The sequence below is a fragment of the Antechinus flavipes genome, chromosome 6 (assembly GCF_016432865.1).
Source record: "Antechinus flavipes isolate AdamAnt ecotype Samford, QLD, Australia chromosome 6, AdamAnt_v2, whole genome shotgun sequence".
In the NCBI taxonomy this organism is placed as follows: domain Eukaryota; kingdom Metazoa; phylum Chordata; class Mammalia; order Dasyuromorphia; family Dasyuridae; genus Antechinus; species Antechinus flavipes.
The window spans coordinates 39,792,962-39,809,319 of record NC_067403.1 but is presented as its reverse complement, the minus strand read 5'-3'; the positions used below and the strand labels follow the sequence as shown (position 1 = coordinate 39,809,319).

General features: G+C 34.5%; 1 protein-coding gene across 2 annotated transcripts in view; it reads left to right on the top strand.

The window, feature by feature from the left end:
• The window catches only part of CLOCK (clock circadian regulator), a 109,011-nt gene extending 92,928 nt beyond the window's left edge, over nucleotides 1-16,083 (top strand). For both annotated transcript variants that reach the window (XM_051965973.1, XM_051965972.1), the window contains exons 19-22: nucleotides 680-889; nucleotides 1,418-1,623; nucleotides 3,443-3,725; nucleotides 8,568-16,083. In XM_051965973.1, coding sequence (XP_051821933.1) covers nucleotides 680-889; nucleotides 1,418-1,623; nucleotides 3,443-3,725; nucleotides 8,568-8,744 — 876 coding nt within the window. In that variant the 3' untranslated portion in view covers nucleotides 8,745-16,083. The remainder of the gene's footprint in view (nucleotides 1-679; nucleotides 890-1,417; nucleotides 1,624-3,442; nucleotides 3,726-8,567) is intronic.
• The last annotated feature ends 275 nt before the right edge of the window (nucleotides 16,084-16,358 follow it).

Genomic DNA, 16,358 nt, shown 5'->3' with positions numbered 1-16,358 from the left:
TAAGAGTTGATACGAGTCACTCCAATAATCATTATTCTTTGGATCAGTTCATTCAGTCAGCCAAATTTCAGATGCACCTCTCAATACTGCTCTTTATCTCTCCTTTTAAAAGTTGTGATTCCCACTTTACAGATAAGGCAGTTAAGGTTCAGAGAGGCTCAGTAACATGCCCTTGTCCATGTGACTTACAGAAAGTTTCACAATTGGAATCTAGCCCCAGATCTCCTGAATTCAAGTTCAGGGTTTTTTTTTTTTTTTTTTTCTATATTATGGCCCACCTACCTCTACTTAGCTTCAGTATTCAATCATTTTTGATTATTTTGAAGTTTCATATAACTGGTTTAGAAAGTGAAATTTGAATGTATCCCTTAAGCCTATAATTACTTTAAAAGTAACATTGAAATGTAATGATGATAATTTTCTTTCATCTCCCAAGAGTTTTAATTTATAGGTTATAGGGGGTTATTAGAAGTGAGATTCCTGAAATGTGATGGGGATATCTTTTTCATATTTGAAAACGTTAAAGTATTATAACAATATACAGATAAAACTTTAAAAGTTGCTTTATGAAACAGAATTTGAGAATAAAAATTTGAATGTTCAGAACTGTTCTCATCATTGAATTACTTTGAATTATTGTTTTAAAACTAACACAACTTATTTTAAAATATTCTTAAAGATGTTTTTACAGCAGTCATCCCCTGGATTGAATTTTGGTTCTGTTCAATTGTCTTCTGGAAATTCATCAAATATGCAACAACTTACTCCTATAAACATGCAAAATCAAGTTGTTCAGGCTAATCAGATTCAAAGTGGATTAAATACTGGACATATTGGTTCTTCTCAGCATATGATGCAACAACAGTCTTTACAAAGTCCAGCAACTCAGGTAAACTATAAAGTGCTTTCAAGCTAGGAAGATCATTGAGTGATTAAGCATATAAAATTTCTGAAATAAAATAAAAACTTGTTTTTAAAAAATATATGGAAATAAGAAGTCCAGTGGATAATATAGACCAGTGATTTTTAAATAACATTGTGCAAAACTATTTTAGTGGTAAATTTTAATGTTTTAGTGCTAGAATGTGTCTTGAAATTCATCTGATATATTCCATGCCCAATTCTGTGATATGCAAAATAGCTTTGAACAAGTCCAAACAAGTATCTAATCTTTGTACTCAGAATTTACATTTTGCTCCCTACTTAAGGGTAACTTTAAAAAGTAAATACTGTTTAGTATCTTAGTCTTGATTGTATCATTTTTCAAAAATACATTTGTAATCATCACTTCCCTCCACTCTTAAGTTTTAAAAAGTAAGAAAATTCCACTGGCTAAGTCAAAAAATAGTAATATCCTTGCAATGCATTTCATTTAATTTCTTTCTTTAAACAGTTTGTATAATGTTATCTTTCCTAGCAAACTCAACCAAACATTCTCAGTGGACACAATCAACAAACCTCTCTTTCCAATCAGACTCAAAGCACGCTGACTGCTCCACTGTACAACACTATGGTAATTTCTCAGCCAACAACGGGAAACATGGTCCAGATTCCATCTAGCATACCACAAAACAATAATCAGGGTGCTGCAGTAACTACTTTCACCCAGGACAGACAGATAAGGTAACTATTATGTATATTTAATTTTATATTCCCATTTGTAGCCTCATAGTTTAACTTATTTAATGAAAACTAAACAACTGTTGCGATAGTAAGAGTTATTTAGTTTCAAATTGGGAATGAATTTAGAGGAATAATAATTGTATTGCCGAATGTTGGATCTAAATTGAGGTGCATTGTTATTCTAGTTTTAACTTTATAGCTTATACTTTCATCAGGTATGAGTAATTCTAACACTAAAAATTTATCACCTCCCTGGTGCTTTGGAGTATCTTGGAATTTTCATATAAAATGTGTTACAAGTGATAATTATAACTATCACTATGATTCAGTTACATTTTGGATTAAATGAGCTTTTAAGGGCTGTCTTTAGGACTCAATTGATATTTATAACATTACTTTGGGAGAATATAACATTGTTTCTTTTAGAAGATATATTTTGAATTGCAAATGATTACAAATAAATTACACAGCCTCCAGTAGGCAGCAGTAAGTAACAGATCAATAAAGGTATTTCAAAGATTAAACTGAATTGAGAGAATTAGACTGTTTACCCTATAGAAGTCTTACAAATTTACATACTTTATTGTAGCTGGTTTCAGTTTGCTTTGTGTAATCTTTTTATTCTAAGAGATAAAAGATTACAAATTTTATACTTTTCCAGTAAAATACATTTATTTTAAAAGTATGAATAGACAAATTGTAAAAAAGTAACTAACATTTTGGGCAGCTTAGATAGTGCAGTTCATAGAGTACCAGGCCTGTAGTTAAGGTAACTCAAATACTGGACATATTGGTTCTTCAAATTCAAAATGAAGTCATTCAAATCTGACCTCAGGTACTTAGAGCTGTGTCGTCCTGGGCAAATCACTGTTAACCCCGTTTCCTCAGTTTCTATATAGTCTTGTTGAAAAGTAAGTTTATTTCAAAGAAGGAAATGGGAATTGTTTTTTCCAGATGGAAAAATCTAATTAAAAAAAAAAAAAAAGAAATTGCCATTATGATCAGAATTATGCTGAATAGACAAAACTACCAACCAAGATTATGTTCATCATTGATAAATGCAGCAGTGACAGGAATGCAGGGAGTGGAGCTGAGAGAGATGAATGTATAAATGCTGCTTACAACAGTCCCTCTCACAATTCATGGCACTTGTCTGGGCCTCAGCTTGTTAATCATAAAATAAGGATAATAATGTCCACAATACCTGCCTCTTAGTAATAATTGTTATCACGAAGCAGTTAGGTTTTTTAGAATTCTTACATTAAGCCTGCATAACTTCATAAACATAGAGATTATCTTTCATTTCCTTTACTCTGATAAATTCCAGCTTGCTCATGTTTGACATTGAGCCAATCACTATAAAAATCTGACTAGATACCAGAAGGAAAGCTTATTTGTATTATCTAGGATTTATTTGTATATATTTTTGTTGTGAGAGACAGTGTGGCAAATCAGAAAACCAGGGATTCCAGTCCCTGTCTCGGATATGTGACCACAGAGAAATCACATGACATCCATGAGCCTCATTCAGTTCTCCAAGGTTTTTCTGTTGTGTTAGAGACTAGTTACTGTCTGGTCTGCACTGTAGAAAACATGGGTCCTTGACGTTTCTGCTGTATGTTAATTTTAGACTGAAGCTTTAAAATTTGTATTTCTGTGTTAAAAAATAGAAACTAAGCTCATCCACGAGGAGTCTTGCCTTCTTATTTTGCTAAAGTTGCAGTGAATAGTCACTAAATATGTCTATTCAATAAATTGTTATTTATTTATAGCTTATTTCTTATATGTTTGACCCTATGGCTTTTTCTTTCCTTTGCAGATTTTCTCAAGGTCAGCAACTGGTGACCAAATTAGTTACTGCTCCTGTCGCCTGTGGGGCAGTTATGGTACCTAGCACTATGTTTATGGGTCAGGTGGTAACCGCCTATCCTACTTTTGCTGCACAACAGCAGCAGCCACAAACGTTGTCAGTCACACAGCAGCAGCAGCAGCAGCAGCAGCAGCAGCAACAGCAACAACAGAGCCAGCAGGAACAGCAGCTAACTACCATTCAGCAATCATCTCAGGCTCAGCTGACTCAGCCATCACAGCAGTTCTTACAGGTCATTCCATCTATGTTAAATTTATCCAGTACGCATTTAATTTTAGGTAACAGATTATTATGGGTAAACAGGGTTAACTTTTTTAAAATAAGCTGTATCTCCAAAGATTTAATTTTTCTATTTTTCCCAAAAAATGTCTCTGTTCTAGTGTGCCTTAAGGCACAGTGAGACTATTACTGTTTGTCATAGTGACCCTTTTCCCCCTATTAAATGGCTTTCTAATTGCAAAATATTTAAACATAAGGTGACCCAAATCTTAATACAATAACTTAAGGACAGTACTGAGACTTTTGGGACCTCCTATATATCTTTAGTCAAAGTTAAATAGATGTTAAACTAAGTAGATTGTGTGTGTGTGTGTGTGTGTGTGTGTGTGTGTGTGTGTGTATGAGACACAGAATCTTGGGGTCTTTCACATTATTTGATGACCGTTAACCACATAAGCATAATTTTCTTGTGTTTATAATTTTCTTTTTGCTATTTTTCATATGTACAGATAATGTTACTGACCTAGTCAAAGAATCCTTTGATCTTTTTTTCTAGTAATCATGATAGTTTTGTGTGGTTGTATATTCTAACTCTAATTTTCCTTTCAAATAAGGATTCCCTAATTGGTAAGATGGCTGGCCAGAGTCTGTACTTCTGGAATAAACAGAGGCAATTCATTTATTCAGAAATAAAAATTGCCCATTAGTATGGTACTTTCAACTAAGACCAGCAATGTGTCTTGTCCATTTGATGTTGCTATTGTTGATTCATTCAGTCACATCCAAGTCTTCATGCCAGGCCTTTCTATTTCTCACTATTTTCCAAAGGCTATCTAAGCTCATGTTCATTGCTTTTGTGATAGTATCTAGCTATCTCATCCTCTGTTGTCCCTTTTCCTTTTGCCTTCAATCTTTTCGAATAACAGGGTCCACTGATTTCTGTCTTTTCATTACATGGATAAAGTATTTAAGCTTCAGCTTCAGTTTTTGACACTTCAGTGATGAAGAGTCTTAAGTTAATTTCTTTAAGTATTAACTGATTTGATTTCCTTAATGGTTTAAAGGACTCTGAAAAATCTTCTTTCCTAGGATCACAATTCAGAAGCATCACTTCTACAATACTCAGTTTTTCCTTCTAATCCAACTCTCACAGCTATACATTGCTACTGGAAAAACCATAGCTATATGTAACTTTGTCAGCAAGGTGATGTCTCTGCTTTTTATTATGTTGTCTGTCTATTCGTGTGTTGTTCATATTTGCCATAACTTTCTTTGCAAAAAGTAAGCATCTTCTAATTTCATAGCTGAAGTTAATTGTCTGCAGTGATCTTTGAGTCCAAGAATATAAAATCTGACATTTATTCCATTTCTTCTCCCTCTGTTTGCCAGTAGGTAACTCTTGGACCAGTGACCTAATCTTAGCTTTTTTAATGTTAAACTTCAAGCCAGCTTTTCTACTCTCCTCATTCACCCATATCTTAATTCCTCTTTATTTTCTGCCATCAGAATGATATCATCTGTATATATGAGGTTGTTGATATTTTTCCTGGCAACTTTAATTCCTTTTGATTAAACTTTTAATTTGTCCAGCCTGGCATTTTGCATTATGTATTCTTCATGTAAGTAAATAAATAAGATGACAATATACAGCCTTGTCATACTCCTTTCCCAATCTTAAAGCAGTCACTTGTTCTATTTTCAGTTTTAATTGTTGCTTCTTGACTCGCATACCAGATCCTCAGGGGACAGGATATTCTGATTCTCTCATCTCAGGATTTCCCACATTTTGTTATGGTCCATTCATTCAAAAGTTTTTGTGTAATCAATGAAGTAGAAGTAGATTTTTTCTGGAATTCCCTTGCTTTCTCCATAATCCAACAAATCTTGGCAATTTGGTCTCTAGTTCCTCTGCTTCTTTGGAAATCAGCCTGTTTCTGGTAATTCTTGGTTCACATATTACTGAAACCTGTCTTGTAGAATCTTAAGCATAACCTTGCTGGCATATGAAATAAATGCAAATGTTTAGTAATTTGAACATTCTTTGGCATTGCTCTTCTTTAGGACTGGCTTATAAATTGATCTTTTTTTTAATTTAGTGGCCACTGTTGAGTTTTCCAAATCTGCTGGCATATTGAGTGTAACATTTTAACAGTAAGATTTTAAATAGTTTAGCTATCACCCCCCACTAATCTCATTGATTTTTTTTTTTTTTTTTGGCTGAGGCAATTGGGGTTGAGTGATTTGCCCCAGGTCACACAGCTAGGAAGTGTGAAGTGTTAAGTGTCTGAGAACAGATTTGAACTCAGGTCCTCCTGACTTCGGGGCTGGTGCTCTGTCCACTGCGCCACCTAATGGCCCCCACTAATCTCATTATTAGCAATGCTTTCTAATGTCTGTCTCAAATTCAGTAACCACACCATCATGGTTATTAGTGATGTTAAGATTTTTCTCATATATTTCTTCTGTATATTCTTGTCACATCTTCTTAATCTCTTCTACTTCTGTTAAGTCCCTACCATGCTCATTTTTGCATGATATCTCTAATTTTCTTGAAGAGATCTTTTGTCTCTCCATTTTTTCTTTTCCCATGTCTTCTTTTATTTTTTTGCATTGTTCATTTAAAAAATCTTTTCTCTTTATTCTCTGGAATTCTGTATTCAGTTGAGTATATCTTTCCCTTTTCTTGTTTCCCTTTTTACTTTCCTTTTTTCCTTTTTTTCCTTTCCTTCTTTCTTAGGCTATTTGTAGCACCTCATTGGATAACCATTTTGCTCTCTTAGTCTTCTTTTTCTCAGGAATTCTTTTTTTGTTGTTGCTGCTTCCTGTACAGTGTTTTAAACCTCTGTCTATAGTTCTTCAGGCACGCTACCAGATCTCCTTCCTTAAATCTATTTATTACTTTGTTTTCATAAGGGATATTATTTAAGTTACCTCTCGATGGTCTGAAGATGTACCCTAATTCCTGCAATTTAAGTCTGAATTTTGCAATAAAAAGCTCATGATCCCAGTCACAGATGCCCTAGATCTTTTTTTTTTTTTAACTGTATAGTTTTTTTCATTTTGGGCTGCAAAGTATATAATCATCATATAATTAAAGTTTATAGTTGGGCTGATTTCTTTGTTGACCATCTGGTGATGTCTATGGGTAGAATCACTTTTAGAGTTGTTGAAAAAGATTGTTTGCTAAGACCAGCAAGTGATTGTGACAGAACTCTGTTAGCCTCTGCCCTGTTTCATTTTATACTCCAAAGCCATCCGTGCCCATTATTGCTATTCTTTTGATTTCCTTCATTAACATTCTAATCCCCTGGGATGAATGTAACATCATTTGGGGTGTTATTTCTAAATGACTTTGTAGGCGTTCACAGAACTGAACAACTTTGGCCTTGAGAGCTTCAGTGGTTGGAGCAGATGACTGATGTTGCAGTCTTGGATTTCAAAAAGAGATCGTCATCTTTGAGATTAAGCCGCAGTTCTGCTTTTCTCGTCATTTTTGGTTCTGAGGATACACAATGTCTTCTGTGTTCTTGTTCACCTGATCAGATTCTCCCATCTCTATCCACCTGAGATTTTGGTGCTGATTCTTCCCATTTCCTGTGTGATGATCACATTCAGCTTACCTTGGTTCATAGACCTTACATTTCAGACCCTTGTACAATATTGACCTTCGCAGCATCGGACCTTTCCTTTCATCACCAGATACGTCTGCAGCTGAGCTTTCTTTAGGCTTTGGCCCAGAAGCTTCATTTGTACTGAAGCTATTTTTCCTCTGCTTGTGTGTTGTGTGCCTTCTGATCTGAGGAGCTCGAGTATCTAATCTTTTATCATCTTAATGCCATTCATGAGGTTTTCTTGATAAAGATACTGGAATGATATGCTGTTTCCTTCTCCTGTGAATCATTTTTTTGACAAAATTTTCCACTATGACGCGTCTGTCTTAGATCACCCTATATAGCATAGATCATTACACAAGCCTCTCTGCTACATCCATACTGGAGAACATCATATCCAGAGCATAATTATTATAATACCTAAATTTTATTTTATTTTTAAGACATGGTCATTTCACTTAAGACATGTTCATGTTCAGTGTGCTCATTTCTCATAAAATAGAAGTTTATGGATAAACTCAAGGAAAAGAGATTTTTATCTTTTTAGCCTGATACCAGGATTATCAGGATATTTCTTCACCATTTTAAGTGTCAGATTGTTGAATTGAATCTCACAATATAATTGAGGAAGGTACAGGCCTTTTATTTTTCTTAGTCACATGCATGCTTTAAAAATGAGTAAAGATGATATAGGTATTAATAATTTGATCAAGTATAATAATATCAAAAAAAAAAAAAAAAGAACTGACTGGAGATAAAAACTTAGAGTTTGCCTTAAGGCTACTACTTTCTCCTCTCTGAGCCTGTTTTATAATCCATAAAATGATGGGGTTAAGCTAGATTTCTTTAAGGTCTTTTTCAACTTTAGATTTTGTGGTCCTTGTGAAAAAGAGAACTTGAGCCAGATGTGGTGGTTAGAAAACTACACCAATGTTGTCTCTTCCTCAGTGCTTCCTTCCTGCCAGCCAGCTGTGGCCATGCTACCCAGTATCCCTGTGGCTGGAGAATGTGTTGACCATGGGAATTAGGAACTGAAGTCAAGCTAAAGCCAATCAGTGCCCACACTCAGTTCCCCACCACTATGGGAGCAAGAGGCCTCTGAGCTGCCTCAGGAGAGGAGGAGCAGTCTGGGGGTACCTGCTGCACCTCCTGTGTGGCTAAGAGGGAGAGCCTGGTACATGAGGACAGATCTGTTACCTGGCTAAGGGAGCAGAGGCTAAAAACTTTCCTGTATTTGTTTTTAGACTTCCAGGCTGCTTCATGGAAATCCTTCAACTCAGCTTATCCTCTCTGCTGCTTTTCCACTACAACAGGGCACTTTGACTCAGGCCCATCACCAGCAGCATCAGTCTCAGCAACAGCAGCTTGCCCGCCATAGAACTGAGGGTTTGACTGATCCTTCCAAAGTTCAACCACAGTAGCGCATCTGCCCCTTTTTTGACACTGAGGGGGAGAGAAGAGTGGCTGTTTCATAAAGAGTTGCACTGATGACCCGATGATGGTAGGAAGAATTTAGACTATCTAAGATGCAGTATTGGAAATCTTTCAGGAGTGCTCTGTGGAAGTCCACACTAAGTACTAGCCAGCAGGAAGGTAATCCTAGGGATGTCGCCAATTCTGACAGTGTTGTAGTTGTCCAGACTTTTTTTTTTTTTAAACTAAATAAGAGCATCATGCCAAATGTTAATTTGCCCTATGGAGCCTAATCTAAAGTGAACCCAGAAGGGCACCAACAATTTTCATTTCTAGTAGTACTGTGCATTTTATCCAATGTTACAGTGGACATGCTGTTGCCACACTTTAGGTTTGAATTTTGCTAAAAAAAAAAAAAAGAGAAAAAGAAAAAGAAAAAAGAAAAAAAAAGAAAGAAATGCCATGAAGACAGTCCAGAAGACTTTGTCTTTTGTCAGGTGATTATGGGACAGTAAATATTTTCAGGATGTTGTGTGGAATCAAATTTTCTGTTGTATAGATGCTGTAAAATATTGTGTATATGTCTGGATAAAAAGAGAGCGCGCAAAATAATTTTATATGCTGCATGGAAGCATATTCTCTTCTTTGTAGGTTTGAATACATTTCCTTAAATTCTTGCACCACATTCAGACTAATACATCCCTTTTTTGTTCCCTTTTGTTTACAACACGATACATCGTTCTTTTCACTCTTTTCTGGGGCACAAGTCTATTTGTATTTTATCTGTGATGTCACAGTTTGTTAATGAGGTATGATGTGCTGCTGGGAGTGGATTTTTTTCAGGTTAAATTATTGATGCAATTGTTGGAACTGATGGTCGTGCAACAGGGTTTTCAGGATGTTCAGAAATATCCCTTGTTTCATAATTATTCAATTATGTTTGAAAATAGGATTTGCACTGTTTTATGTATGTAGATGGTTGGGAATTTTACTCCCTGGAGTGATCACATCTTTTGATATAGTTCATAGTTGGAAATATTTATGTAAAAGTTTTAAAAATAATTTCAAGAATATTTCAACTATAAGAGTAATTTGCACAAAATGTATTTACATTTTAGGCACTTTTTAACTTTCTCTGTGGTGGGAACTGTAACTTGTTAAAATATGTTGGAAATCTTTTTATTGTCTTTTACAATTTCAATGTTTCTTTTAGTCAGAAATGATTCAGGGTTGTTTGAAAAAAAAAAAAAAAAGCCCCTAGTGCCTTGATTTTGATTCAGGTGATAATGCTGACCATTGTTTGAACTATGTTGTCTTGATTCTGTAGCAATATTACAGTTTTGAAGTCTTAGTACAGTTTTAACAAAATTAGAGTGTTAACTAATATTGTTATTTTTCTCCCAGGGAAGACTACTTTATTTCAACTGGAGATCATGTATAATTTGAAAAAAAAAAAAAAAGTGACACCTCTTTTTTTTTCACAGTCACTAATATCCAGAATTTCAGAACTTTCTTAAATGTAGGCTTTGCTGCTCTTTTAAAGCCAAAATATTTAAGAACCGAATTGTAAATTGACTTGATAGTCATATAGTGTTAATAGAAAAAATTAGGAAGCAGGAATGGATTTGTTGGATACTCAAAAATTAGAATAATGTGTTCACCATGGTTTCTAATATGAACTAAAACTTAAGAAGGTAAATTCATGTTACAAAGATAAAAAATCCCAACAAAATAGATATACTTTTAAAAAAAGTTCTAAAACAGATATTTTTATGGTACTCGTAATTAAGTTCACATCTATGGAGGGAAAAAAATTAATGCTACCTCCCTCTTCCCCAAGAATGTTTATCGTAGCAGTTATTGGTAAATAATTTTTCCCCCCATGAAAATAACTGAACATAGAATGCTAGATAACTAAATTGAACCCTAAGGCTTTTTAAGATCTGCCATGGCTGAAACATTGTTATTCTTAAGGGTTATACTTTTAGCTTTTCATTAATTTGCATCCAACCAGCAACTAGTACATTAAAATGGAAGAGGAAAGTAGAAATGAAAAATAAAGAACCAAAGAAAGGTAGGACCTGCCTCTGTAAGAAGGAGCAGGATCAGATACCAAAATTTAACATATCAAGAATCCCTTTTCAAGCTGTGTAATCTTTCAGAAGAGATTTGTCATTCTTATGAATGAAAACTAGTTTTTATCCTGGTGTTCGTATCTGATTATATTCATACATAAGCAAAACTGGTGGTTTAGAATGTTCAGAATAAGATATTATTTCCCCCTCACCTAAGATTGCCTTGTTAAAATTGTTACACCATTCCTCATACATCTATCTGAACTGAGTTTTATCTGTTAGAGGTCTGTGCTGATAAAAATGAGATAAGTATGTAGATCTTTTTAAGGCACACTTAGAAACTCTAAGCAAGCACCTGTCATCAAAGGAAAAACAGTGTGACCTCTCAGTCCTGTAGCCTCAGGTAGATAGAACCCAAGTGAAGCAGGAGATTCCACTCTTGGCCAAGGAGTTAGTAAATCAGTAAATAGATATTCCCTGTTAACCTGCCTTACACAGTTCCCACCCAATACATATTTTGAGTAGAAAATCAAGAGAAATCATTTCAGTGCCTAATTCTCACTCCCCTCCTCCAAATTCTTGTTTTGAAATAGCAGCCACTGAAATGAAATAGTCTTCATCCAGCCACCACTTACTCTTCATCCCCTTATTTATGTCTCTCACTCTCTTCCTGCTATCTCCCTTGATCTAGTTAAACAAGTTTCTAAAATATTTCCAACTTTGTTGGAGGATGAAGGTATCAGGTCAAGCTATTCTAGCAGTTGCTTAATTCTTAAATTCAATCTGTTCCTTAAAAGGAAAGACCATAAATAGAAATGCAACCTTTCAGAATCTAAAAAATCCTTTCCTCCACCAAATCCTCCCTCTCAAACATATCTGAAAGAATCTTTTGGCACTAAGCAGCACTTTTAAGAACAAGAGAGACTGAAGAAAAAAAAATTTTGTGCTTTTAGTACGTGGGCAGAGAATTTCAGAAAATAATCAATAACTACTGCAGAGAGTGCTAGTCTATTGGAATCCAGAGGCTTATTCTCCTATTTTAGAGCCAAAATGTCTGAAAGGGAAAATGAGATTATGTAGTCATAAGCATAATGGTTCAGGATTGATTCTCTGTACCATCTCATCTGATGAAAATAATCCTTTGAAATTTATAAACTTGGTATGTGCAGGAATATATAGGAAACCAAGGCAATCTACTGGTTTTAAATATAACAACTTGGAGTAGAATGTATTGAAAATATTTGGATCTCTTGTATGATATTATAGGCATTGCCTTAAAAGGAATGTTGTCCTAGGAGCTATTGAATTAGCTACACTAAGAGCTCTGTGATTCAGAAGTCTTGAAGAAAAAGCCTTAGGGAAGAGCACTTAAAATGGAATTGTTTCCCTTGCTAATAATTTATGGAGAAAGATTCCATGTAACTGGAAAATTGTTCAAAATATTTAGAACACTTCTGCCATATCTAAACAAACTTTGAAAGAATAGAAAGCATATGGCATTCTACCTGACACCCATTTTCTACCTACTTTTTTTTTTTGTCCTACATTTTCATTAGTGACTTTGAATGTATGGGTAAGCATGTTTTTGCTTGTGTCAAACTCATTCAAGTATATATAGCCTCTCCAATGTCTATGACCCTGCTTAAAGGTCCCATGGGAGTAATAATGTTGGAAGGTACAAACACTGGATATTAACATTGCTGAAGTGAGTTTGACAAAGAAGCTAGAGCACTAGAATAAGAATTGTGGAAAGGAAATTGCACAAAGGCACTTATCCATTTTGAGGAAGATTTAGATGAAGATGTGCATTTTTTTTTTTTTTTTGGTTTGTTTGAATTGGGTAAGAACTTTCTGAACTGAGCTCCTAAAGTCATTGCAAAAGAAAAGAAATATAAATATTTTTATAGTATATTTAATATATATATTTGTATATAACTGTAAAAGTATAGTAGGAGCCCTTCACATGCCTTCCATTTTAATCTAGTTTACTTTTGCCATAGCGCTTAGTGTTTTCCCATCTGTATAGGTAATGTGCCTACTGTCAGCTTACCAAAAGATAGTATTGCTGCTTTCTGGGACAGGTGAGAACCAATTTCTCATGCCTGGGGATCCTTTTACATAAGGGAATAATGACAAACCCTTAAAAAGTTCAAATCTAGTACTGTCTAAAAACATCATCTGGATATGTCGAGCACTTTATTACAATTACTCATTTTAACAAACAGTTAATCATTACAGATGTTATTCCCAAAGGGCCCCCAAATCACCATTTGAATAATAAAGTTGAAGCATTTCTGGTCTAAGCATTTAGACCCAGTGAACCTTTGGTTTATGGGAGTGATTTCAAAGTGTCAAAACCACTTGGCTCTCTGTTGTTGTTTTTTTAATATTGAAGGAATTGTTTGTAGGTGAATAGTTCCATTTAGAGATTTTCTTAAACCTGTCTTGCCTTTTGTATGGCTACCAAAAAAAAAAAAAAAGAAAAAAAAAGACCAATGAGCCTGTTTGTAGTTTTCAAAGGTCTAGAAAAATCTGCTTCTGAGTAGGGGTATAGACCTAATGTTCAATGAAGTGGTAGTAGCAAATACTAGAATATAACAATTTTAAGAAGCAAACCAAATTGTTCTGAATGTTTAAATGTTATGTCCTACAGTGTTGGCAGGCCATTTTTAATGTCTTTAAAGTTGTTCTCGAAACAGTTCTGAACTAGAAAACCTGGGGAAATGGCTGCTTTAGACAAGACTGAGAAAAATCTGTCATTGAATCTTATGTTGTCTCCTTTGGAAAAAGTGGAGACGATTGAAATGTGTTGAGACGGTTATTAATGCAGGATGTTAGAAACTGAATGTTGACGAATTCAGAAGATATGATCAAACTTGGACATTAAAAAAAAATTTAAACTTCTGTCCACAAGAATTTTGCAATTTTCTTCATGTCCTAACTTAACACTACATTCCTTATTTTTATTAAATAAAGCAGTAATTTAAAGATTCTGTGATGTTTTCAGTGCTTTATGCTTTGTTAGTTGCCTGGGTTTTTTCCCCAGTCTTTTGCTCTTGAATGAACTAAAATATTTGTAAAAAAAATTATGTAAGAAACCCTTACCCACCAGCAAACACTGAGAGGTGCTGCACTGAGACAATCAAAATAGTATTTATAATTTAGAAAATGGTTTTAAAGGAATAATTGCTTTGAAAGCATTTAATGTGACTTATTAAAAGACTAAAACTATTTTCAAATGTATCTGAGTGTTAAATTTCTTACTAAAGTGATTTCTGTATTCTTTTTGCCTTTGGATTGGCATAAAGAAACCCTTTTATTTTAGGCCCCTGCTACTTATCACTTTCCTAGTCATCGTTAGCTGTCTAAACTCATGTAGTTCATCAGTGAAGGAACTATAATCCTGCTTCTAAAATACAGCAAAAATATCTCATTGCCCTATTGCTCTAAACTTTTTTTTTTAATCTGAATAATTGTAACTTCTTCAAAAAACTTTTATTTCACTTGTTGCCTTTTCTATTCTGTAGGATTTACTTGTTCAGGTTTTTTGTAAAAGTATAAAAGGCACTTTATTTGTAATTCCTTCCCTAGTGCAGCCAAAGGATGCACAGAACCTATGGCACATTTTGTCCCCTGGTGTGTTTACTCAAACTCTTGAGAAAATGACCAGTATCTTTTAATGGTTTATGTTACTTACCCCACACTACTTTATTCCAGGAGGCACAGAAGTGGTGCAATGTCTTCTGCATAATAAACTCATTAAGTCTTGTCTTTCTGTGTTACTGTTGGGTTGATCCCCACCCCATCTCTTGTTATTGTCTCCATTCATAGCATAGTCTGATGAAGTGTTATTTGGACAGTTGAAGCGGGTAGGGAAGTTTTGATTTGATAACACATTGTTTCAGGTGGATGTCGAATCTATAGATTAGCCATACCAGAGGAGCCTCCCAAGTTCTGGATGTCCAAAGAAGGCACGCTGACTTTTGGTAACGTAAAAAATTGTCTTTGCCTTGAAATGGGTTAAAGTCGAATATATGATAAACATGCTTTTAAATTTTCTAGGCAAACAAACTGTGACATCACTTGAAGGGTGACATTGTTTGAAATGTTCTCTGTGCTTTAGTTACGACTACTGGTGCAGGTTCATTGCTGGCAATATTTGCACCAAAATACCTGGCACTAAAGAGTTATCACCGGGGAAGCTCTGTAAATGTTTTATCTTGAAATTCTTGTCCCCATGGTGTTACTGTGTTAAGTAACTAGACAATCATTTTTTGAACAAAATGTTCAAAACAATCTATTTCCCCCCCCACAGATGTCAACCAAAACAGGTATAATTTTTTTAGACCACTGCTAGAACTATTTTCAAATGCATTTTACTGTGGTATACATTTGAAAAGAGCCTCAGCAGCAAGGAAATTCCATGTTCACTTTACATAAAAATTAAAACCCAAAGACAAATTAAATTGATCATGTTCTGGATACAAATTTTAAGACAAATGATTTATCTTTGTAAATTTCTAATTGTTAACATCTGGTAGTAGTAATAAGAATAAGCGTTTTTTGGAGTTCTGTGTTTTTAGTGTCTCTCTGTCCTATTATTCCTGTTCCTGTTGATTCTTGATCTGAATTAGATGAAAATATGCCTCAATTTTATAGGGGCTAGTCACTCAGATTAAAGAAACAAAATGTTAACTCTCAAAAGGAACTGCTGAATGAATCTTTGGTATAAAACATTAGCTAAGTAACAATAATCACTCTTTTTTTCTGGTTCACTACAATATGTTCTGCCAGAATCCTACACTGCACCAAGTATGAGGGCTACTAAATTAAGGGGATAGAGTACACAAGGCACACGCCATTTTAATTTTGTTCCATAAAAATTTTGCCAAGTTAATGTTGCCTTTTGGGCTTTAGTATTACAGCTGATTTATGCTCATTTTCTGGCAATACTCCAATATGTACCATTTGAAAAGGCAAGTCAGTAGCTTACTATCTTTCACTGTATGGCCAAAAAAGCCCTATAGTCTACATTATTGTTTTGCCAAGTTATCTTTAGGAATTTGTGTAAAGCTTTAAAAACAAACCAACCAACCTGTACTACTACTAACAATGCATTTTTCCTTAGAATACTGTACTCAGAACTTTAGCAAAAGAGCCAAACAATAGCATGTTTTTTTCTTGATGTAAAACAAAATGACAAAAAAAAACCTAACAACCTTTTGTTTTCTTTTATTCAATTTTGAAAATAAAAACAATACCTCAATGCTAATGGGTTTTTTTTTAATGTCAATTATATTTGATATAAATTACTGTGTTTATCTGGCACAGAACTAGACAAATATTTTCAGAATTATTGACGATGACCCTCTCCCCTTATTTATGTTCGTCTCACAAACTAATTGAACTACATGTTGCTTTATTGCTTCTCCTCCTGAGACAGACTACCGATTTAATGTTACTGTGGTCGGAGAGGTACAGGAACTGTATGTAATATCAGAATTTTCTGCTAATCTTAACATTTCTAAAAAGTCACTGTTGCGAGCA